A 24815-nucleotide genomic window follows, 5' to 3' on the forward strand; every position below is an offset into this window, starting at 1 on the left:
GATGTGACGAGACCTCGGAAGGCTTTACAGGAAGGCTGCCGGTCGGCTGCCGGCCAGTGCCCCTAGGTCGGTGCCTGAGGCCTTAGGTGTCTCCACAGGCACGGCGCTGCTCGCACCATGGCTTGGGTCCCGAATGCACCACAGCGTCTCGTGAGACAGGGGTCCTCGGAGCCTCTTTAGTGCCGGAGCTCTGGCCGCAGGCAGCCCCGCGGCGGCGGAAGAACAGGTAACCAGACGGCCCAGGCCTGGCCCTCCTTGGGTCTGTGTCCTGCGGGCATACGGAGGGGCGTGCCCGTGGCCCCTCCACCGAGGCGCTGGCAGAGGGCCTCTCCGTGGCTCGCCCTTGTCCCCTACCCAGGGTCAGAGCTCGGCCCCACAGCCCCTAGCTTCTCTTGCCCCACCTTCTGGGAGGGTTGTCTAGTGGGACGTCTGTCTGATGATTCCCCTGCATCCCCGCACCAGGCCTGGTCTCTGCTTCCTCAGACTGGCCTAGCCCAGAAACCCCACTCCTAGCCCTCACCCCATGCCTCTGCCTTGCCCTGCCCTTGGGGAACCTTCGGCTTGTGCCAGGCCGCGGCCTTAATCTCCTTTTTCTTAGACTTGCGGGGTGGGAGGGGGGTTGGGTCAGACCTGGCCTTTCAAATCCTTGTGGCTTTGTTCTGTATCCTGTGCAGGAGCAGCGTGAACTCTGCGGGGGAGTGCGAATGGGGAAAGGGAACGGGAAGGGGAAGTGGAAGGGGCTGTATGTGGGTCGGAATGCTTCCTGGACCCGGAGGATGCTGAACTTTGGTTTCTGCGATGTTTTTAAATGAAGAACTAACTAGTTTGTCCTCTGAGCTTTCAGGATAGAGGGTCAGTGTAGCAAGTTGAAAAGCAAATAACTTGGCTTTTTGAGGGCTTTTTTAAAAATATTTTTTTTAATGTTTATTTTAGAGAGAGAGCGCAAGCAGTGGAGGGGCGGAGAGAGAGGGAGACACAGAGTCTGAAGCAAGCGCCAGGCTCTAAGCTGTCAGCACAGAACCCCAGGAGGGCCTGGAACTCAAGAGCTGTGAGATCATGAACTGAGCTGAAGTCCTATGCTTAACCAGCTGAGCCACTCAGGTGCCCCCAAGGGCTTTGTTTTAATTCCCCTGTAAAATGGGGGTGAAACTATCAGCCTTGCAGATGGGCCACTTATCTGTGACAGTGGACAAATCACATATATACATCTCCTGAGTTTTAGTTTCCTTCTTTTAAAATTATAGGGGATTGGGGCGCCTGGGTGGCTCAGTGGGTTAAGCGTCCGACTTCGGCTCAGGTCATGATCTCAGGGTCCATGGGTTCGAGCCTCGCGTCGGGCTCTGTGCTGACGGCTCAGAGCCTGGAGCCTGTTTCAGATTCTGTGTCTCCCTCTCTCTCTGACCCTCCCCTGTTCATGCTCTGTCTCTCTCTGTCTCAAAAATAAATAAACATTAAAAAAAAAAAATAAATAAAATTATAGGGGATAGAAAGTGCCCGCTTTGCAGAGTAGAAAATGCTTGTGAATAGAATGTTAATGCTGGCAACAAAGAATGAGTTTAACCATTATGGTAAATAGCTCCTTGCTGTGGGTTAAGTTGTATGGACCCTGGGTCCTAACTTCCTTAAAAATGAAATGTTTATAATCACTCTTGCGAGGTTGTGGGGAATACATGAATGTATAGGAAGGTGTTTGGCAGACTCTGAAGGGCTCTACCAATGCTGGTTGTTTGTTATTCGTAGAACCTCTGAAATGGATGGACTCTTCCCAAGCAGCTTTGCTAATTCACAGCAGCTGGACAATGTTCCTCATTAATACCTATCTGTCAGCATAATCGTCACATCATTTCACTCTGGTAAGGTGGCCTTTTCACCACGTGTGTCTTTGTCATATCACAGGTGTTAAGATCAGCCATGAGTGTGGTGAGACCTTTGACTTTATCCTTTTTTTTTTTTTTTTTTTTTTTAAGTCATCTTTGGCATGTTTGTATGTTTGTCACCCACCCATTGGCTCTTCAACCAAGGTTGAAGTGTGCTTCAACCTTGTGAACAAGCTGTAAAACTGTGTGCCTGTCAGAAGAACAGGATTGGAGCTATTCTTTTGTGTTCACTGTAAGAAAATGCCCTTTGTTATTTTTATTAGGTGGCAGGCACTCAGCTCCGAATTCTATATAGAAAAAGCACCTGGATCCCAGTCTTTCAATGGCTTCGAGACAACCAGAAGTGCCTGGTAAACTTAATTCTTTTTGATAAAGTTTTGTTTTGCCCTTAATGTTTTAAGCTAGATAGAAACCAATTTTTTTCTCAACCATATATTAATGGTTACTTTCTGCCTCCAGGCAAGTATGTAAACTTAATAGATTGGCCTCGTTTAAATATTATCTTGCTAACTACCCAGCCAGGGTACAAACCCAAACCCTCACTCATAAGCGTACAGTCATTTCACTTAAGCATATACCAAATTTGTCACTTTCCTACAGATATCAAATAAGAATTCAGAATAAGTTGTGTAGTTCTAATAGTATGTACCAAAAATGACTGTACCTATCCCCCTTTTTTGAGGGGATGGGGGTGGGCAGAATGGAGGTCCGGGCAAAAAGGCACCAGCCTGATTTAAAGGCAGATTAAATTTGGGCAGTCGTGAAAACCCTCACAGCAACATCTAATGAGTCCTGGGTCTCTAGGGCAGTACCTTCTGGGTTACTAAAGTCATTGATCCCTCCTAGGACTGTTTTAGTGGGAAGGACCAGTGATTTTTAATCAGATCTGAATCCCTCAAATTTTGATTCTCAGTAAAGAGATACTGCCTGTCTTTCAAGGTTGCTGTGAAGATTAACATATGTGAAAATGTGAGTTAAAAAATTAGTGATGAATATACATGTGCTGCTCAATTTTTTGGTCTCTATCTGTAGGAATATATTTCCTAGTAAATTTTAGCTGACTTAGTATTATTTTTAGAAGGGCTATTGGGATGGCTGCTAAGAGGGGTCTTTAAGATACTTTGAAATTGCTCCTAAATTAGGTGGATTATTAGGAGTCTCCCCCACGTCTCCCGATGTGGATCTGTCTCTGGTCTCTAACATCATCAGTTTGCATTATAGTTTGTGTTTCATCATTGTTGTGATCACATAAATTCCCTGTAACCATCTGGGCTATAGGGTTGCACTCATTAGGTTAAAGTTTGAGTGTGGGGAGGATGGAGTGTTGCACATAGAGTGTGAGCACTGGCTTAGATCTATGATGCAGTCCCCACCTTGCTACCTGGGTGTCACTTAAGTTCAATGCCTCAGTTTCCTGAGCTGGAAAATGGGAAGAATATCTGCTTAATGAGCATTAGGTGAGATGAGGGATGTAACTGCTTGGCAAGGAACGGTATTTGGTAATTATTATTTGCTTGTGTGTTTGTTTTAATTGAGGTAATTCACATGCCGTAAAATTCCCATTCAAAGTGAACAGTTTAGTGGTGATTAGTATATTCCCATGGTTGTGCAACCATCCCCACCAATTAATTCCCGAGCGTTTCACCACCCCAAAAAGAAAACCTTGTACCCATTAGCAATCTCTTCTCATCTGTTTGATCCCAGTCCCTGGCAACCACTGATTCTTTATTTCTGTGGATTTGTTGGTAATTATTATTAATGTTAATAATAATGGTAGCTGCTTGTTCCCCTTGCTGTTTAAATGAAGTGTCTTTGCTGGTTTGGGACTTCCTGCCATTGAAGTTGGTGTCTTAGAGAGTTATGGTATAATTTTAAGCAGGAAAATGTCATGCTGAAGGTAGGATCTGGACCTCAGTTCTGCAATGAAAGGATTAGCAAACAAACAACATGAACTTTGCTCCCTGGTCTGGCAGAACTGAGAGTGCCCTTGAAGTAGGGTGCCTGTGTCACAGTGGGACATTCCTTCCGCCAGTGAGTTCAGTGGACAGGAATGGCAGGATCAGCCGGCAGTGCTTTATGAGAGTGGTTGTCAACAATTTCTGTGATGGAAATTGGCTCTGCTGTTTAAATCACACAGACTACTCAAAACTAGAGGTGACTCTGGACAGGAAATGCTTTAATTATATCTTTTTAAAAAATATATATTTTAATGTTTTATTTATTTATTTATTTACTTTGCGGGGCGGGGGGCGGGAGGCGGGAGCCAGAGAGCAAGGGGGACAGAGGATCCAAAGTGGTTCTGCTCTGACAGCAGTGAGCCCAACGTGGGGCGCGAACTCATGAAACGTGAGATCATGACCTGAGCTGAAGTCAGATGCTTAACCAACTGAGTCACCCAGGTGCCCGTAATTATTTCTTATCATGGCACTCTTGTTTTCTTTGGTAGAGTAGGTAAAGAAGGCAGAAGATTTGCGGTTGTGCCCCAGCTGGCTACTTTCTGTATGAGCTTTGCCAAATCACTTTACCTGTAGGCTTTAGTTTCGTTATCTATCAAATGGGAACAAGAACTGCATATCTTCAGTCCTACATGAATTGAGAGCCTTGGCTTTGCCGTTGGGTGGCTTCTGTGGCATAAAGAACATAGCTTCGAAATCAGGTTTGGGTTTTGATTCCAAACTGTACTTTGAAGGTGTATGACCTTACTCAGGTAATTTTAAATTGAAGTTTGTTTTTCTGCTCCATAAACATGGATTAGGGCTTCTGGATGGGTAAAGTGGAGAATTCAAAGCATCAGGCATAAAGGAAGGATTTAGTACTATTACCTTTCCTTGAATGGATTAGCTATTCCAGAACAAGCTATTGCTCTGTCCCAGAAGGAGAGTGTTTCAGAGCTTTCCTGCCTAAAGATTAATTTAAAGATACTAGTATGTTCAGCTGCTGAACTCGTCCTGACAGGTATCTCTGTTCTTAGCTCTAGAGCCTAGTGGGCCTCTAGGCAAGATGTCCCTGCCCATCGGGATGTACCGCCGGGCATTCAGCTATGATGATGCCCTCGAGGACCCTACACCCATGACTCCTCCTCCATCGGACATGGGCAGCATCCCCTGGAAGCCAGTGATTCCAGAGCGCAAGTATCAGCACCTCGCCAAGGTATCTGACTCCACTGACTGCTTCTGGCAAGCCCAACCTTTTCGTTTTCCTTCGTCTGTTCCAGAAGCCTTCAGTGGCTCTTGGCACCCTTTGAATTGGGTAGCCCCCTGTATGTTCTCAGTGCCTCAGCTGGAGTTGGTGGGCCTTCTTTTTTTTATGAATTCAAACTAGAATGGCTGTGTCTTCTCTTACCTGAGACTCTGCTGTGTCATCTCCCCGCCCCGTGATCCGACCATGCAAATTATTTAAGATTTCTTGCACTTAATGGGTATCTTATGCCTCTAAGTCTTTGCATCACACTGCTGGGATGTTTACAGTCCCTGTCCCGTTTACAGCCCCCGTCCTGGTCTCCCACCCCTCCTCCTACTTCAGCTGCCCGATACATCTTAGCTCAGACATCTCTTCTGGGAGGGTTTTCCTCCATCCTGCTGCCCTTTGAGCTCTCTGCTGTGCCCCTGTCATAAACTTTACGTGATTTTTATCACCTTCCATGAGGTTCTTGAGGGCAGGGGCCATGTCCAGTTTTATACTCCCGTCTGTAGTATTTAGCAGAGGACCTGGCGTGAAGTAGATTTCCAAAAAAGTTTTCATTGAGTGATTAGGAGAAAAAGTGGCTCTTTCCTGAACACATGCTGTGCTTTTCCTCATGCGGTTCCTCCTGCCTCAGATGCCTCTTCCCATTGCTATCTTCCGTAAGGGTGCCTCCTTCCTAAGGCCCACCTGTCACACACACACACACACACACACACACACACACACACACACACACGCACACACACACACATAACCCCACACACACCTTGTTGCACCTTGATCTGCTCTCCAGCCCTTTTGTGTAGTTTGGCTTCATAGGTTCTCACATGCTTGTTATAGACCTGTTTCCTGACTGCAGGGGCTGCGTCTCCCTCGCTTCTGACTCTCCAGCCATCAAGAACACAAGAAAGGTGGTACTGTTGCCCGAATAAACTAGGCCTGCCAAGTTCACATGAGGCCATTTAACCTGCAGCTAGTTTCACTGAACTTTGAGCTGTGTGACAGCTCAGGGCCTGGCAGGAAGTGCACAGTACGCATCTGCTTAAGCAGACCTGGGTGTGAATCCCGTAAAGGTCTATGTACTAGCAATGACTTTGGGAACACAGCTTCATCCCGGAGTCACAGTGTCTTCATCTGAGAGATGAGAATACTTTATGTCATGGAGGTGTTGTGGGGGATCAAATAAAAGAAGATTAAAAGGCTTGACACGTTAGGTATGTATCTGCTACTGTGACTCCTGGCTTAACTTTCATTGGGTAGAGCTGTATTTGATCGTTCCTTTCCGATGAGGCCCCCAGCCCACCCCCTCCCACAGGAAGCTCTCAACATAGGGAGCTCCGGTCTACAAAAGCGTCCCCTGCAGCTCTGGGGGGAACTCCCTGGATCAGTTATCTACTGAAATCTGACCCAGTCATTTGTGAAGGAGAAAACATTTAGTCTAGAAAGCACAAGAGCGCCAGGGGGAAAGGGCCTGGCAGCCTGGCCTCAAGGCCAGAGCAGCACACTCGGGGGACAAGGGCAGAAAATGGGTCTGGCTTCTGATGGTGCTTTGAAGGGCCACACCCTTTCCGTCCTAAAGGCTGCTGCTTACTCCACTGGGCAAGGGATGGGCTCCCAGTTTTGTAGCCTGCCCCAGCTGGAAAAGTTGACAGTTTGGAACAACTGTTCTCTCAAAAGAAAGCTTGATTTGACTCATTACATGCATTCTCTCATTTGTCCTGACTCCCCGTGTCCAAACAGTCAACCACGCTCCAAGTGAGGAAGTAGAGGTCCCTTTTAGTCAAATAGGGTTACAGCTAAAAGCTAGAAACCCCATTTTGTAACAGGGATGCAGCATTTCAGTACTTTCTTCTCTTCTCCTCCTTTTGGACCATCTTTCTCCTCAATTCTTTTGGAGAAGCAGAGAATGAAGAATAAACCCAGTTCTCTTCTTCCTGGTAGTCCTGAGCATGGTGTCTAGATTACAGAAGGTGGCATGTCTCAGCTTTCTCATGTTAAAGATTAGGAGCTATTTATTTATTTATTTATTTACTTACTTACTTTATTGTCAAGTTAGCTAACATACAGCATATACAGCGTACTCTTGGCTTTGGGAGTAGATTCCCATGATTCATCACTTACATACAGCACTCAGTGCTCATTCTAACAAGTGCCCTCCTCAGTGCCCATCACCCATTTTCCCCAGCTCCCCCGTCCCCATTTTTGATTTGTTTTAAAGACCATTACTTGAACCTTTAGAGCAGTGGGCATCAAACTGTGGTCTTGGGCACTAGCGGCATTAGCATCACCTGGGAATTTGTTAGAAACATGATTTTTTTTTGTAATGCTTATTTACTTTTTGAGAGAGAGAGAGACACACACAGACAGAGACAGAGTACAAGCAGGAGACAGGCAGAGAGAGAGAGGGAGACCCAGAATCCAAAGCAGGCTCTAGGCTCTGAGCTGTCAGCACTGGTGCAGGGCTCGAACTCATGAACCGTGAGATCATGACCTGAGCTGAAATCAAGACTTGGATGTTTAACCCGACTGAGCCACCCAGGTGCTCCAGAAACATGAATTCTTGAGAGCGCCCCCCCATGCCTCTCCCCGGACTCGTTGAATCAGCTCTGGGGTGGGCCCAGCAATCTTTATTTAACAAGTCCTCCATGGGATTTTGATGCTCAGCAAAGTTTGAGAACCACCTAGCAAATGCAGTGTTTAAACAAAAGCCAGCATAGTGACTGGGACATGGTCAGGGCTTAGTAATGTTTCTCCTGCATTCTTAGGGACACAATAGTATAGTATATTGTACAGACAGAGGCTGGGAAGGTAGAAGGCCTCAAATCCTCAAATTCTGGCTTTCTCACTTTTATTTATTTTTTTAAAAGTTTATTTATTTATTGAGAGAAAGCATGAGCATGCACAAGCAGGGGAGGGGCAGAGAGGGAGAGAGAGAATCCCGGTGGGCTCTGCGTGGTCAGTGCAAAGCCCGATGCAGGGCTTGAACTCAGGAACCGTGAGATCGTGACCCGAGCCAAAGTCAAGAGATGCTTAACTGATTGAGCCACCCAGGTGCCCCCGGCTTTCCCACTTTTATAAATTCAGACTATTCATATAATGTCTTTGTGTATTTTCACTGTGGATAATACATACGTAATTGGGTGGAGATAACCAGCCCCCTTTCAGATATTTCCTTACCTGTCAGGTGAAAGGTATTTGGGTAACTTCTTCCCCAAAGGAGTAAGTTTAGGTGTGTGACTCCCCTGCCCTGCTCAAGCTCCTCCTTACCTTTCTTGAACAGGCGGAGGAAGGGGAGGCCAGTGTCTCCTCCCCTGCCATGACCATGTCATCGGCCACTGACAGTGTGGACAAGGCCCCTGTGGTGAAGGCTAAAGCTACTCATGTCATCATGAATTCTCTGATCACAAGTAAGCACTTTTCATCCTCAGAATAGAATGAAGTAGGGGCGGGGAGAGTTTGGGCTTCCTACAAGCTAGCTGTGGGGGATACTGCAAACTCCCATGCCTTAGCATGGCATGTCCTGACCATGCCTGGCCCTTGTCAGCTTGGCTGCTGAGGCGTCGGTACTGAAGATCATTTAAATGGAAGGTTTGCCAAATATTGAGCATCTCAGTTGATTTGGGTGCATCACTGCTGATCTGCTGATACAATCTGATTTTCCCATATCCATTAGTGTGGCGTCGGGCCAGTTAGTTAACTCTCGAGACTGTTTCCCTCTCCGTGAGATGAGGCAGCTGATTGGTGGGCTGAGGGGAGGTGTAGCTGGCCCCAGTGCTCAGTGGCTGGGAGCTGCTGCTGCTGTGGCTGTCTCAGGCCGTCCTGGAGATGGTGACACGCTGAGGCATCTCCCACCTGCCCTGCACTACTACTACTTCTTGTTTTTAATTGAGAGGCTCAAAGTTGTTTCTCTTCCTGGACCTGAGGCAAGTTTGGTGCCTCAGACATCTTTATCGTCTTAGGAATGTGTGGTTTGTGGGTCTAATGAGACCAGAAATGAGAGCTAGCTTTTTTTTTTTTTTCTTCTTTCCCTTTTAAAACCTTGTAACAAATTAACTAAACTTTTGGTTCTGAGGGCCCTTCTAGTTGCTGTGGAAAGTTAATTAACGTCTCTTAGATCCACAGCTCTGCTGGTCAGCAGCGGCTCTGCCGAGCACACAGAGCTCCTTGGTAGGCTCGGCTTTGAAGTTGGAAGCTTTTGTTTACCTGCTCCAGGAGGGCATCCGCTTGTCTCGGGCAGTTCTTGGAAAATTCACCTAAGAACCCAAAGTCCAAACTCCTCCTTGGACTTTTTTTTTTATTCCTACATAAAGGCACTGTTTGAATCAGCAACTACCACTTGTATTTTGCCAGCTTGAGAAGGTATCGTGGCAGGCGTTAGAAAAGCTTAGTCATTGTCTTAGCACAGTATTAACTTCTTTATTGATGATCCCATTTCTCACCAGTGCAGAATGTTGTTAACAGCCCAGTGTGCTCCTGTCACTCAGATACTTGTTTGGTTTAGTCACTTCCACTTTTGAGCAAGTTTTTATGTAATCACAGGTATAGACATACCATTCTGTTTTGCCCAACTAATAATGCCATGAACTTTGCTGTTGTTCTAGTCTTAAATTTAGAAAAAGCAACAAAAAACCCTCTGCATTTAAAATCCTGGTGTTAGTGAACTGTAATTCATTAAATCCTTTCCTGCTTTTAAAATTTTCAGGTGGCCACCTGGCAAAATTGGAAAACATTTTTATGTATTTGTTTTCCTTTTGCTTCTATTTCTGATGATAATAAAATAGTTCCTTAGAAGGGGAATGGCTAACTCATAAAGGACATCTGGTGTCTAGGCTTTTGGTCCCCAGCTGCCACATTCCTGTATGAAGGGGTGTGTTTTGTAGTGTGTGTACAGATGAAGCAAAAATGCAGCTGTCAGTCATACCGCAGATTAACTGACTTACTGATGAGATAAACGGGTCAGACTGACCTAACACTGAGTCTGCCTGTGTCTTCTGCGGGGCACCGTGATGGCTGATCTCACACTTGAGACACGTGGGATCAGCAGACCTTGGCTAGGTCAAGGCATGTTCTCTGTGGTTTGGATCTACTTGGGACCTTGCTGCCATCCGGCCTAAATGTGGCCCGTTTCTCTTTGGTAGAGGTCTCTGTGGGAGTAACGAGGGTGGGGAGTCTAGGGAAGCTCCACGCTTGGAGAACTTGCACCACTTCTGAATGTCAGCTGCCTTCTCCATGTTGCATTTCTAAACACAAAAAAAAACCGTCCGTGCACAAATAAAGGAAGGTAAGGAGTGTTTCCCTGCAGGTGATCCGGCCGTCCCTTTAGGAGTAACCTATTTTAGTTTGGTGTGAGGGAAGGCTTCCTTCTGGTTAGAGAACTTTTGTATGAGGTTCAGCATTGCTGCCGTGATGCCCGTCTGGGGGACCCCCTCCTCCTCGGATGGTCAGTGTGGTCTCTTGCTTCTGGGGAGAACAGCGGACATCTGTGTAGATCTCCCCCAGTTTGTGGTGGGAGAGGGGGATGGGCATGACCATCATCTCCTCTGTTCCCAGAACAGACCCAGGAGAGCATTCAGCGTTTTGAGCAACAGGCAGGGCTGAGAGATGCTGGCTACACACCCCACAAGGGCCTTACCACCGAGGAGACCAAGTACCTGCGAGTGGCAGAAGCACTCCACGTAAGCTCGTCTCTTAGGAACGTTAAGAAAGCCCTCCTCACTCATAGCTCGAGATGTGGCTGTGTGGCTTATAAGTTACCAGAGCAGCCAGCCGGGGGTTGTGGAGAGCAGTGGACAGAATTGGGTGAGCGTTTCAGAACTGGTTTAGTCCCACCCGTGGTGGCACTTTCTGGTTGAGAGCTCCAGAACTCTCAGCCTCTGGTTTCTGCTTATCCATCTGTAAAGTGGGGGTATCTGCCTTGTTGCCTTGTGGTCAGGGGGATCAGATGAGACTCTGAGCTTACACACATGATGTGTGTTGAGCACGTTATGAACAGTGGAGCGGGTACTTTGTGTACCAGAGTGACGCTTTGAGGGAGAGAAGAGAATCGGACAGTCTCAACAGTTTAGCGGGAAAGGAACGTTATGCTCTATGTTTAATTTATTTTTAAAATTTTATTTATTTTGAGAGAGACAGTGAGTATGAGCGAGAGGCAGAGAGAAAGAATCCCAATTAGGCTCTGCACTGTCAGCACGGAGCCCGATGTGGGGCTCAAACCCACAAACTGAAATCATGACCTGAGCTGAAATCAAGAGTCAGACACTTAACCGACTGAGTCATCCAGGCTCCCCTAGTTTTTAAAATAGTAAAATCACAGGTAGAATTGAAATGTTTTTGCCCTTTCATTTCTAAAATTGGAATGAATGAAGAATAATTTTTGATGAGGTTAATGACTAATTGTATGAATGACATAGTTTCAAGGGATTTTCTGCCGGGGACTACTAGGTGGCACTTAATAGTGCTTTGTGATCTATGAAGCACTTGGATTCACTTAGTCTTTGTATTAATCCTTGGAGGTAGATACTGTTCTCCATATTTTATAAATGAAGAGACTGAGGCCCAAGGTCATATATGTAACCAGTCACAGTACTAGAACTCAAAGTCTCCTGATTCCCTATTTCCCGGAGTTTTTCCCCCCATATTCCGAAGTTGTCTGGGAATCTGGTTCCTTATGGGGTCATAAGAGGATCATGATGCACCGTATATGGTACTGGTGGCTTGTGGGTAAGGATATAGGACATTGTTGACTGTTTGCGTTTTGCAGTGAGCATCCCAGATGATTCTTTGCACCCTAAGTTTAAAAACCACTGCTGTAGGGCATCAGGGTTGGGTTGGTGGCTCATTTAATCTCTCAGACAAGGCAGATACTTCTGGAGAGGGGCACTGTCCGTCTTTGAGAACTTTCCAGGATAGGTGTCAGTCAGAATTCCAGTTGAGCATTTTTTCCAGTTGGCTGGCCCATTTTCTGCATCTTGGCCACAGGCGTAGAACGTGAGGATGGCTGAAATGCCAGCTTACATAAATTGACATGTTGAGTGTGGGAGAACATTTAGACATGCTCATTTGTTTGGAATGTAGCTTGGGCTTGCTAGATAATGGCGCACAGAGACCGTGGTGGTGGAGCGGGCCTTGATCTAGAAGAACTGAAAAGTAGACTTGTCTCTCCCCTCCGAGACGGCTAGTCTGCATGTTAGGAGCCCAGAGTGACTTTCCCCAGTGAAGGGAAAGGGGCAGGCTCCACATAAAAGCATTTAGCTGGAGAGGAGTAGCATGCCTGAGTCTTGGCTTTGAGACACCGGGAATGGCGGGGCTTGTACCTGGTAGGAGAAGCAGCATGAGTGTTCAAGGGCCTCCTTAAAAGGCCAAAAAGGCCTATAGCTTGTGTTCTGGTTTTTCACTTGCTGGCAAGTGGGAAAATTATTTCTCTGAAAGCAAAAGCTCTATTGCGGTATTTAATACAGAACTATTTGAGATATGTTGCAGAATGAATACATTCTCCTAAAGATGGAATTCTGTCTAGTACGGAAGAATCAAATATCTGTTCTATAATCAAAATTATTCTACCTATTAATGTTTTTCCTTTTGCCTGAGGTTAAAGTGTGAACCAAGTTATTTATACCCAAACTAGCCATTTTGTATTTGCTGTCATTTAAAAAAAGTCCCTTCTCACCCATCTGAACAGAAATTAAAGCTACAGAGTGGAGAGATAACAAGAGAAGAGAAGCAGCCGGCCTCAGCCCAGTCCACCCCCAGCAGCACCCCGCACTCCTCCCCTAAGCAGAAGTCCAGGTGAGCCCTTGCTGGGAGCCTTTCGTGCTGCATCGTGCTTCCAGGAAGCTAGTGCTGCATGTGAAATTGGAGCTTAAGCCTGTGGTTTCAGAGGGAGCCGGGGGAGCTGACAGTTCTAGTCTTTTCGCATGAGGCGCTTCTAGAGGTGTCAGAAGGGGATATAAGGATATGCTTTATTCTTTCTCTTCCAGAGGCTGGTTCACTTCTGGTTCTTCCACAGCCTTACCTGGCCCAAATCCTGGCCCCATGGATTCTGCAAGTGGGGACAAGGACAGAAACTTGGCAGATAAATGGAGCCTCTTTGGACCAAGATCCCTCCAGAAGTCTGATTCAGGTAAGGCAGCTCCTTCAAAAAAAACCAAACACCAAAAACAAACAAACAAAAAAAACCCATGTGGATGGCATTTTACCATGTATATTGGGAGCTGCTACTAATTTTGAAATAATTTACTTTTTGGTTTACTTCCATAGGAGGTTTTGCCACCCAGGCTTACAGAGGAGCCCAGAAACCTTCTCCGATGGAACTGATCCGTGCCCAGGCCACCCGCATGGCTGAAGATCCAGCAACCTTCAAGCCACCCAAGATGGACATCCCAGTGGTAGAAGGGAAGAAACAACCGCCTCGGACCCACAATCTCAAACCCCGTGACTTAAATGTGCTCACACCCACTGGCTTCTAGAGCTCTTTGTATTCCAGGGACTCTGGATAGAGGATATCTTGTATCCAATTCTCTTTTTACCTTGGCTTTGACATAGGAAAGGTTTCTTTCTTTTTTTTTTTTTTTAACCTCTTAAACCGAGGCTAGAGCTGGAGATATAATTGGGTTTTGAGGAATGTTGGCGCAAAGCTTATCCTTGTGTGGAAGAAGCCATTTTGTACGGTTTAAAGTTAAATCCCAGCAGTGATGTATGGGGGACCTCATTACCCATTTTTGTATCATTTACCTTAGACAAGAACTTTGATCACTGCTTACTAGGTAAATAATGTTTGTGTTGGTCCAGAACTGGGGCTTCTTGATGTCTTTACCACTATCAACACGTGTGCATGGAGAAACCATGAAATAGATGTGTTCACGAGCTAGTTTAGACTTTGGCCCTCTTGACTAGTGTACTTCTGTGTGTTCCAGCCTTGTCCGTGGGGCACCTGAGATCTATTTGAGCCAGACTCGGCAGGGACCCCTCTCCCTATGCTGAAACCGGAGCGTCCTTGCCTTTCGGTAGGCCTTACAGATCATGTCATCTTGCAGCCACTCATCGCCGGAGCGCCTCTTTGGCCAGTGCTGTTGGAGGGATGCTTCTCTTATGTGTCACAGAGCAAACACTAGTCTTGCATATCCTTTTTTGCGCTTTGAAAATGAGAGTAACTCACAATTCGGTTGAAAACTTCCTAAGGGAGGAAATTTAGTGTACTGGTTTGGTATAGATAAATGGATGTTAAACTTTTTTAGTATGGAAGGTGGTACCTACATTTAGATTATAGTCATTGAGGTTCATGTGAAACCAGTGTCACCCTATTTTGAATTTTTTTTTTTCCATTTTGATTTTCTTGTTCAGGCGAAGCATAAAACTTTTTTTTTTTTTCTGGGAGGTAGAAGAATTTAAAAATTTTCTATATGAAATCATTGTCCCCCACAAAGAGCTGCATACTTTTATAAATATGTAAGTTACTGAGGAACATTTATTTTTCCTCTCACCATGTATATGTTCAGTCATTGTTCTAAACACAGTCTCAAATTCCCACTGTTTTGTTTTATTTTGGATAGTGTCCTGTCTCCATAAGGACCTGGGCTGACCTTTCCATAGAGAAGCCCTGGAGTCTAAAATGATCAGAATAATTAATTTATTTGTGTCTTCTGTTCTGTATGCTTGTATTTCTTATTTGTTTTGACAATAAAAATCCTTAGTGCTTTCTCAAACGTGGATAGCTTTTTTGTTTGTTTGTTTTTGGTTTTTTTTGGTCCTTTTGAGAGTTGTTATTACATTCTGCCTACTCGCAGTCATAGAACCTAAGCATGGTAAACTTGCTCTTTTGAAAAACCAGTGCCTTTTTATTGGATCCTTTTAACATCAAATTATTTGTAACACATTCAATCCTTTTGTTTCTGCTGCCCCCCCCCCCCGCCCCCCCCAGTACATTAGATCTTAACAGACTGGCCACAAAGTCAAATTCATAGGCAACATAACAGCTCTAAAATAGGATGTTTGTGTTCCATCAGGGAGAAATGAGTAGATCTTTCTCTTTCGAAACAGGTTATCAGTACCTTGAATGACATACGTTGATGTCCAGAATTTGTTCAGCAGAGGGATTCTTTTTTCACATATTGAGTGGAAATGGTAAACACATAGTGCATATAGTATTACCTGTTTCAAAAAAGGTATAAATAATTTATTAAAAAATATATACACCTTGTATATTTAAGCCATATTCGAGAACAGGCTAGGATAGGATATCAAAAAAAGATATTTACTAAAGAGTTAGAAAGTCATTATAACCTACAGATAAATAGATAGGTTTGGTCCTCTAAGATTTTTCACTACTTCAGATACTTTTAGAACTTCCAAGTAGTTGGAGATAGAGTTCGGGAGGTATTCTTGGTGTTCAGTGCTTAGAAGGACCTCAGGGGCTGCTCCAGTTCTTGGGAGGAGGCTCTGCATCGGGGTTCAAGTCGGCGGCATAGAAGAGCAGGAGCTTCAACAAGTGCACCTTGTCTTGGAGCTGCGGCACGAGCGGCTCCCCCAGCATCTGGACCAGGCGGCTGCGGAAGGCCTCGATCTGCTTCTCCACGTCCACCACCGTGATGTCATCCCCCTGCTGGGGCTTGGGCTTAATCCTTTTGATGATTAAGTCTTTTCGATCAATCACTGAACTCCGTAAGTGCTCTGCAAGAGGGAAAAAGTCCACTGAACTGTTCTGAACTGCTTTGAACTTCCCTTTATGGTTTAAGATGAAGTGCAATTTTAGCAGGTAGGGTCTGGGCAGAGACTGGTTACTGGGGTACGACTCAAAGGCTATTTGAGGAACTGTGGCAACTCCATTTTTTTTAAAGTTGCTTATTTATTTTTAATATTTATTTATTTTTGAAAGAGAGAGCGACAGCGTGAGTGATGGAGGGGCAGAGAGTGAGAGAGACACAGAATCCGAAGAAAACTTGAGGCTCTGAGCTGTCAGCACAGAGCCCGATGCGGGGCTCGAACCCGTGGGGCTGGAACCCGTGGACCATGAGATCATGACCTGAGTTGAAGTCAGATGCTTAACCGACTGAGCCATTCAGGCACCCCTTTTTAAGTCAGAGAGAGCGAGCCAGCACGGGGAGGGGCCCAGAGAGAATCTTAAGCAGGCTCCACATTCAGCACAGATCCTGATACGGGGTCTCGATCCCACAACCCTGTGGATCATGACCTGAGCCAAAACCAAGAGACGGATGCTCAACCGACTGCACCACCCAGGCGCCCCTACATGAAGAATTATGATGGTGCAACTTACTCTCAACTCAAGTATTTAGGTGGATCAACAGATAAACCAAATGTGGCAAAATGTTAATAGCTACTAAATCAACATAAAAGGTAAAAATGGGTGTTCATTGAACCTCTCTTTCAACCCTTCTGTAGGTCCAAAAATAAAAACAGGGAAAAGTAAAAGAGGTTATAAAGGTGGGTCATCCCAATGCACAGATCAGCCCCAACAGGATTCTGGAAGCCCATGGAGCTCAGGCAAAGCAGCACAGGTCAGGCTAAGGCAAATGGATCGAAGAGAGCTCTGAGCACTTGCGGACTCCCGGATGCACCAGTGTGCACTAACTAGAGCATCATTTTCTCGATCTCATTTGTGAAAAGGGGATAATGGCATCTCTGCCAGCAGGGTTATTAGGACCGAACTACCTTGTACCCAGAAGTTTGGGAAACACAGAATAAACTTATTTTTAAGCAATGTATTAGGTTACATTTTCAAATAATATGCTCAATATGTTTCTCCTCAACCTTCAGATAACTTTCCAGGTAAAGTCCCTCTAAACTTACGGCACCAGGCCTAACTGTAATATGAAAAGAAAGTACAACAAATACAACAAATGGAGTGTTCAAAAAGGTAACACAGGAAGCAAAACTGCCTTGAGGTGTCATTTCAGGGCCCTTTCAGCGTTCAATCAACAATTCCAGCAAGCACCTACTATGCATCTGGAACTGGGCTAGTTTCCAGGGATACAGGGGAATTAGACTTGGGCCCAGCCCCCACGGACTGGCATTCTACTTGCAGAGATCCTGACAGTAAACCAGCCGTCAAGAACAACTATAGTTTTGGTGAGTACAATCAGAGAAATAAATCAGATGCTGTGATAGTGGCACTGGGGGAACGAGGGAAGCAGCCCACTCTAGTCAAGGAGGGCCTCTTAGCTGAGTCCTGAAGGGTGAGAAGGAGGCAACTGCAAAGGCCTAGGGGAAAAGCAATTCAGGTGATGAGAACAGCAGCTGTAAATGCCCCGAGGCAGGACAAAGCTTGTTCTGAGAACTAGAGGTAAAATCTGGGTAGTAAGGGAGAGCGGTAAAAGAGGAGACTGGAAGGCAGTCTGGACCACAGAACAATGTGGAGTTTGGCCTTGAAGAGCAAATGGAAGTATCTGGAGGGTTGTAAGCCAGGGAGTGTCCTCCATTTTATTCTGCTACTGGTAGAGAATGGTTGTAGGGGGGCAAAAGCCTTTTAGTAAAATGTGGTTTTCTGAAGGCGTGTGCTACTCTGAAAAATACAAAAGTGATTTGGAAAAAATGGAAAGAACTGGCTGAACAGAGGCGGGGAGAGGGAAGACTTGGGGTGGGAAGAAGAGTTTGGAGTTCATTAAGGTAATACAGCACATTCAAAGAAGCAAATGTTAGCTGTTTCCATCCAAACACTATCCAAGGGGGAGGAGCTCTCAGCCAGTGGACTTCGGCCATTCTGGTCCAGTTGGCAAAGGCCTTGGATTTTATGCTTCAGTAAGCATGCTTTAGTAAGTCTTATATCAGAGGCTGCTGGGATTACTGTGTGAGGTGATTTATGTAATGGGTTCAGCACAATACCTTACTCAAGATATTTTGGCTGGTGGTATTATTATTATTAGTTCCTGGATCAGGTTACTAGGGTTAACTATTATTATTTTATCATCATCCTCCTCCTCACCCTCATTATCGCCATCACCACAGGAATCTCCAACCTAACAGTCACACTGAGCTTTTTATCTTCTTTACAGATCTTTCTCCATTTATCTCCATGTCAGTAATGGCAGAACCCTGGAGTCAGCCTTCAGACTCAGTCACCCAAGCCCCGTCAAACGGATCTTCAAAGTGCTTCTGTTCCATCCACTGCCTTCCCTGCTGTACCACCCACGTCCTCGCCACCATGACCCCTTCCCGGACCTGCCTGGTCCTCCACCAAACTACTTGCCACACATCAGGCGGAACAATCTTATGCAAAACCACTTTGATGGCTTCTCTTCACTCTTGGAATCAGCTGACATTCCTTAACATGGCCGAGAAGGCCCTTTGTGCCCTATCATCTACCACTCTAGTCTCATCTCGTGCTATTCTCCCCTGGCTCTCTACATTCCAGTCTTTTTTTTTTTTTTTTAACATTTATTTTTGAGACAGAGAGAGACAGAGCACGAATGGGGGAGGGTCAGAGAGAGAGAGGGAGACACAGAATCCGAAACAGGCTCCAGGCTCCGAGCTGTCAGCACAGAGCCCGATGCGGGGCTTGAACTCACAAACCGCGAGATCATGACCTGAGCCGAAGTCGGACGCTTAACCGACTGAGCCACCCAGGTGCCCCTCTACATTCCAGTCTTACTAGTGTGTTCTGTGCTCCTTGGACTCACTAAGCAACCTCTTGCCTCAGGGCCCTTAGACGTGCTATTTTTTTTTTTTTTTTTTTCTGGAAAACTTTGCCTGATTTGCCTGCTAACACCAGTACTTCTTATCTCAGCTGAAGTATCACTTCTTCAGGGAAGCCTTTGTGGGTCCCTCCAAAAATAGATTACGTCCTCCTATTTTATGTACTTCTCTTTTCCTTCAGAGCACTTATGTTAATTGTAATTATATGTTACTTGTGTGAATATTTGTGTAGGATCAAATCTTTTCACTAGACAGTAAGCTCTGTGAGGGCAAAGGCCATGTCGGTCTTATTCACTGAAGTATTCCCAATGACCAGGCACACAGGAGGCATTTTGTAAATATTTGTTGCCTGCATGAATATATGAATGGAACTGATCTTGCCTGCATCTGCTTTTCTCCTCTTTGGACAGGGCTCCTTGTAGGAAGGCTGCATGTGTCTCTCTCCTCAGAATGAACTGGGATCTGACTTCTGCGGGCCATCCCGCTAACCTGTCCAGCCAAGTGGAATTCAGAAAAGCATGTGTTTTTCTTCCTTTAAATACTGTATGTTTAAATTCCTAGCATTCCTAGCTTCAAAATAAGAGGTATAAACTATTCACAAGTGTCAGGAAAACTCATGGCATAAAGCAATTTGTAATTGTGCTGAGGCTCAAACTTGAGCTGCATGGCTCTGTAAGTGGGGGTGTGGTGGGACGGGTTCTCTTAGCCAGACAATGTGAGCTCATCTGGCACACCAGCATCTCGGTGGGGCTGCTCTGCCTTGAAATATTTACAAAGTGTGGGGCTTCAGGATATACTTCTCCCCAAGGTCAAGGGTTTGTACAAAAGTAATTTAACTATGTACAGACAGTTTAGAAAATGGGGGCTGGAAATTCCTTAGAATCTCACCTTCTAATCTCACCCAGTGATTTCACAGAATAATAATTCCTTCCAGTGTGTTTTCACTGCACACAGACTGGGCGACAGACCTTTGAATCCTGGCTCTGCACCTTAATTTTCTCTCAGCCTTTGTTTCCCCATCTATAAAAAGGGGATGATACTCTTCTTTACCAGGTTATTGGATTATATAAGCCAGTCTGTGTGAATTTACTAGTCTTCCTTCTTCTCTTCTCCCATGCTAAGATGTTCCCCTAAACAAAGGGCAAGCTCCCCAACCTCTTCCCTTCTTCTCCTATCCGTGGAGCTGGACAGCTCAGGCTGACCCAAAATGCCCTCAACATCGTCCTCAGACACTTGCAGAGGGCAGAGATGATTAAGGAGCCCTCACAGGAAAAAGCCTCCTGACAATGATACCGAACATTTCAGGGTACCATTTAGCTGTCTTCTTTGGAGGACATTGTTTCCAAACTATTGGTTCTAAATATTTTTTTTCTCCTTAACTCTTGGTCTCCAAAGAAAGTGGAGAGAATGTTAAGGATAAAATAGCCCTGGAATACTCCATTTATTTTTGGTCAATATACACTGGTCTAAGGCTTTCCTCTCCTTTCTTAGAAGCAGAAGAATATTCTGTAATGAAAATGGATTCCTTGGGTGGGAGATGGGCTAGAGGGGTGATGGGTACTAAGGAGGGCACTTGTGATGAGCACTGGGTGTTGTATGTAAGTGATGCAGCACTGAATTCTACTCCTGAAACCAAAATTGCACTGTATGTAAACTAACTAAAATTAAAACAAAAAACCAAAAAAACAAAAAAAACCCAACAAAATGGATCCCATGTCCATCTTAAGTCACTATTGCCCAAGGCCTAGCTGTATTCCCTGAGAAGCAGAACAGAAGTGAACAAGCATGTTAAAGGTGAACTTGAAATCAACCCAAGCTGCTTTAATATTAAACTTTCTGCTTGATCTCCAAAAGAACAATTATGTAAACCTTGATGAGGCTAAGTACACATGGAATTTGCCTTTGGGGCTTTGTCCTGAGAAGGACATGCACCTTTCTTTGAGGTGCTCAATAATGCACAAACTACACAACTACAAATGTCAAGGCCTTAACAATGCACTTTTAAGTTTCAGTTACAAGAGCCTGAAACACAGAAGACCTTGCAGCCTGCTCCTGGCTGGGCAAACAGGCTGAGAGTCAACGAACACTGACTGTGGGCTTACTATTTTTTCTCACACCTATTAACAATCAGTGTTGAAAAGTTATATATTACCATCCCCATTCCATAGAAGGAAGAAAATGAGGTCTAGAGACATAAAGTTAGCAGAGTAAGTAGCGGAGTTGGGATTCAAATCCAGACCTTCTGTCTTAAGTTCAGTGCTGTTTTTTTTATTTCTCTACAACAGTTTCCTCAGTTCCAGGCCTGAGAGGGTATAAGGACCAATTGTACCTTCCCAAGTGCCATTACTGAGCTAAGATCAATCTCAACATGATCATGGCAAGTAAATATAAAATTTGTATTACATGTAAATTTATATATTTGTGTATATTTACGTATGAATATATACTTTCCCTCCTGTTTGAGAATAGTTGAACATTATGCATTTCTAGCCTTTAATACTTCAGTCTGGATTTCCTAAGACCCAGGACATTTACTTTCATAAGCCAGGATCATTATCAAAAATAGGAAGTTTAATATTAATATAATGTTATTACATAATCTATTTACATTTCACCAATTGTCCCAATAATGTACTTTATAGCTTCTTTTTTCCTTGTTCAGGATCCAATCCAGGATCATGCTTTACATTTAGTATTAATCTGGATTCGTTTCTAATCTGGAAGTTTCTTGGTCTTTGTTTTTAAGACATTGGCACTTTATTTATTTATTTAATTTTTTAATTTTAGAGAGAGAGAGAAAGTATGAGTTGGGGAGAGATGGAGAGGGGCAGACAGAGAGAGAGCAAGAGAATCTTAAGCAGGCTCCATGCTCAGCGCAGAGGGGATCAATCCTATGACCCTGGGATCATGACATTAACTGAAATCAAGAGTTGGATGCTCAACCTACTGAACTACCCAGGTGCCCCAAGACATTGGCATTTTTAAGGAGTATAAGCCAATTATTTTATAAAAGGTCCCTCAGTGTGAGTTTGTCTGGTGCTTCCATGTGATTAGACTCAGGTCATGGGTTTTTGGCAAGAACACTACATAAGTGATGAGGTGTTCTTCTCAGGGCATCATATTAAGAAATGTGTTTTCTTGGGGTGCCTGGGTGGCTCAGTCAGTTGAGCGTCCGACTTCGGCTCAGGTCATGATCTCACCGTCTGTGAGTTTGAGCCCCGCGTCGGGCTCTGTGCTGACAGCTTGGAGCCTGGAGCCTGCTTCGCATTCTGTGTCTCCCTCTCTCTCTGTCCCTCCCCTGCTCATGCTCTGTCTCTCTCTCTAAAATAAATAAACATTAAAAAAAATTTAAAGAAAATGTGCTTTCTCCTCTAAAAAGTTACTATCTTTCCTTTTGGAATTAATGATATCAGTTTTCCCAAGGGCCTTATTAATCTTTGGCCAATAAAATCATTCTCATTCGAAGGAGCTATTAATTATTTTCCTTGTTGATATTTGCCTCTTGAGCGTTAATTAGTCTGACTCTCCTGGATCCTCATTGATCACTGGCTTTGCCAGGGCCTTGAGCAAACCTATGTTCGCAGACTTTAGAGTGTCTTAACAATTTCTGCAAGATGTGTGCTTTTAGCTTGCCACTGATTTGCTCTGGATTTGCATCATACTGACAGATGCTTACAATGTCCGCAGTCAATGAGCAAATGACCCAACAAAGACTTTGCAGTGACAGGCTAGGGTAAGATGCCAGGGCTAATCAGATGATTCCAAAATATTTCTCATGTTATAATGACATCTGCTTACCTATACAACCTAACAACTGCAATGACCACTGGATTATCCGCCATTACAAAAATATGTGAATTCTTTTGACTCACAGCGGTGATTCCAACGATGTCATTCCTTCTTCCTTATAGTTACAACCAAGGCACAATGCTTGACTTAGGCTAACAAATTAGAATCACCTATTAACTTCAATTCATAATAATGACCATTGTGAGGCTCCTACACCATCTTATTTGTGAACAAATGCTCCTTACCTCTTAAAACATGTTGATAACTGGATAACAGAAACTGCAGATGCTCAACCAGTTCATCCCACGTCTGCCACTGGGTTTTATCCGACTGCAGAGAAGTAAAAGCAGGTGGTAGTAGATGCCTTCCTCAATTAGAAGCTCAAGGGTTGGGGAGAAGGTGTTCTAGGCCTGACCAAAGCAGGGAAGCATGTACCTGGCACTTGAGCAGTGATGTGGAATTGTTCAGAAAGTAGAGGGCCTGGGCCAGAGACAAGGGCAGGCGGGTGGGAGTCTCGCAGCTGTGAAGGAATATGATTTCTAACACTTTGCAGCGCAGAAGGTGGCTCTCCATCGTAGTGAAGAACATCTCTCTGTGTGGAGAACAGAAAGGTTAACCATCACAACTACTTCAAGGAACACATACCACAATTCCCCCTGAAAGTGCTAACGTTTGTCCTAAAGCAGAGACGGCTAAGAAGGAATACGACAGGGGCCTACAAAATCACAAAGCTTGTGGACAGGGCAGAGGGGGATTTGTTCATGAATTAACCACTGCCAGAAAGAGGGAAAAGTCTTTGACATTTGGAAAAGATAAGTTGAGGACAAATGAAAAAGGATAACTTCATACTGTAAGAGAATTCATATGAGATAAATATTTCTGAGTGTCCACAGTGTGCCAGGTACTGTTTGGCCCAGCAAAGAACATCAAGGTAAATAAAAGAAGGTATTTCTCTCCAAAAGCTGATTGTTGAACAAGGGCAGACGGTACGCGACGGGAACTTAAATATAGCGCGGGGCAAGCGCATGTGTACGTGAGCTGCCTGTGGTGCTCCAGACACACAAACAGGAGAGAGTACGTTTGGTCAGGGGACTCTGAGTGGCCTTCTAATGGAGGAGGAGGCATGGGACAGTGGTCCAGGAAGAGCAAAGAAGACTCAAGGCAGGAGGCCTTTCTCCAGAGAGGAGAAACCTGGACAAAACGAATAAAGTAAAAAATACACAGCTGTGGGCACTGCAGCCTCTTAAATTTCAAGTCCAGGACTTGAGAGTCCCAGAGGGCTCCTGCCCTTGACTCTGTCACTCTACCCAGTGCAGGGCTCGACCAGCAAGGGTGGGCTCCAGAATATTCAAAGTCTCAGAGAGGGAGGGCTACAAAATGACAAAACTTCCTGTGCTTCAGGAAGGTGAACCAAGCTCATTGTTCTGAAAGCAATGTCAGCTTCTAGAAGAATGGTATAAATCTCAGATGCATCTGCTCCAAGGTGTTTTCTTAAAGGTTTGTCAGTCCTTGTCAGGTCTGTCGGTCACAGCAGTTCCGGGGAGCAGATAGCTCATGAGCACTTAAGGAGGTGCAGCTGTAAGGAGCACGGGTAGCCCTGATCCAAGAGCTCTTTCTCCTGTAACATCTTGCCCTTTGTAGTTTTGCAACATCTGGAAAAGTAGGGGGTTCTTCGTGCCACTGCCATTTATAAAAAGGATAAAGCACAAAGAGTTTATTATTTTAATCTTCTTTTTTCCCTTTCCCTTTGCTTTTGCGTCAGGCACATATATTATTTGTATAAAAGCAAAATGAATATTTTTAACCTTTGCTTCTTACTATTCAAAAGCTTAAAAAGTCAACAATAATTTGTGACTATCCATTTTATCTCTTTAATGATTTGAAAATCATTGTACATTTTCTCTGACACATTTTCTTTTTTTTTTTTAAATTTTTTTAACATTTATTTATCTTTGAGACAGAGAGAGACAGAGCATGAAAAGGGGAGGGGCAGAGAGAGGGAAACACAGAATCGGAAACAGGCTCCAGGCTCTGAGCTGTCAGCACAGAGCCCGACGCGGGGCTCGAACTCACGGACTGTGAGATCATGACCTGAGCCGAAGTCGGACGCTCAACCGACCAAGCCACCCAGGTGCCCCATCTCTGACACATTTTCTTGATATAAGGAACTCCAAATGATTACATTTGCAAGATAGTTCCCAAATTCTTTTTAAAGTCCAATCTGTACTGTGTATTTGCCCTATTTCTTTCACAAGACAGTTTTCCTATTCAATAACCTTTTATTTCAAACTGTATTTTCTCTTCTAACTTTGTTTCCAGGGC

The 24815-nt window shown here is 44.8% G+C and overlaps 2 protein-coding genes across 5 annotated transcripts in view; one reads left to right on the top strand and one right to left on the bottom strand.

Moving 5' to 3' along the window:
* The first annotated feature begins 17 nt into the window (after positions 1–17).
* KIAA1191 (KIAA1191 ortholog) lies at positions 18–14765 on the top strand. 2 transcript variants are annotated; one of them, XM_042946133.1, is made up of 9 exons: positions 18–226; positions 1741–1853; positions 2141–2227; positions 4849–5027; positions 8341–8467; positions 10611–10735; positions 12739–12845; positions 13037–13179; positions 13317–14765. In XM_042946133.1, exons 3-9 carry the CDS (start codon positions 2200–2202, stop codon positions 13523–13525), a joined length of 918 nt encoding a protein of 305 aa, XP_042802067.1. In that variant the 5' UTR covers positions 18–226; positions 1741–1853; positions 2141–2199; the 3' UTR covers positions 13526–14765. The 2 variants fall into 2 exon arrangements, with proteins under 2 accessions (XP_042802067.1, XP_042802072.1); XM_042946138.1 differs by lacking the exon at positions 2141–2227.
* Positions 14766–14866: 101 nt separating this feature from the next.
* Positions 14867–24815, bottom strand: part of SIMC1 (SUMO interacting motifs containing 1) — a 77187-nt gene continuing 67238 nt past the window's right edge. The window contains exons 8-10 of one of the 3 annotated variants that reach the window (XM_042946114.1): positions 22929–23085; positions 22739–22823; positions 14867–15206 (exon numbers count right to left, since the gene is read on the bottom strand). In XM_042946114.1, the coding sequence (XP_042802048.1) occupies positions 15160–15206; positions 22739–22823; positions 22929–23085 (289 nt within the window). In that variant the 3' untranslated portion in view covers positions 14867–15159. Of the gene's footprint in view, positions 15726–22738; positions 22824–22928; positions 23086–24815 lie in introns of those variants that run through there. The other 2 variants (XM_042946105.1, XM_042946119.1) reach the window with 2 other exon arrangements.

Source organism: Panthera leo, chromosome A1, assembly GCF_018350215.1.
Source record: "Panthera leo isolate Ple1 chromosome A1, P.leo_Ple1_pat1.1, whole genome shotgun sequence".
In the NCBI taxonomy this organism is placed as follows: Eukaryota; Metazoa; Chordata; class Mammalia; order Carnivora; family Felidae; genus Panthera; species Panthera leo.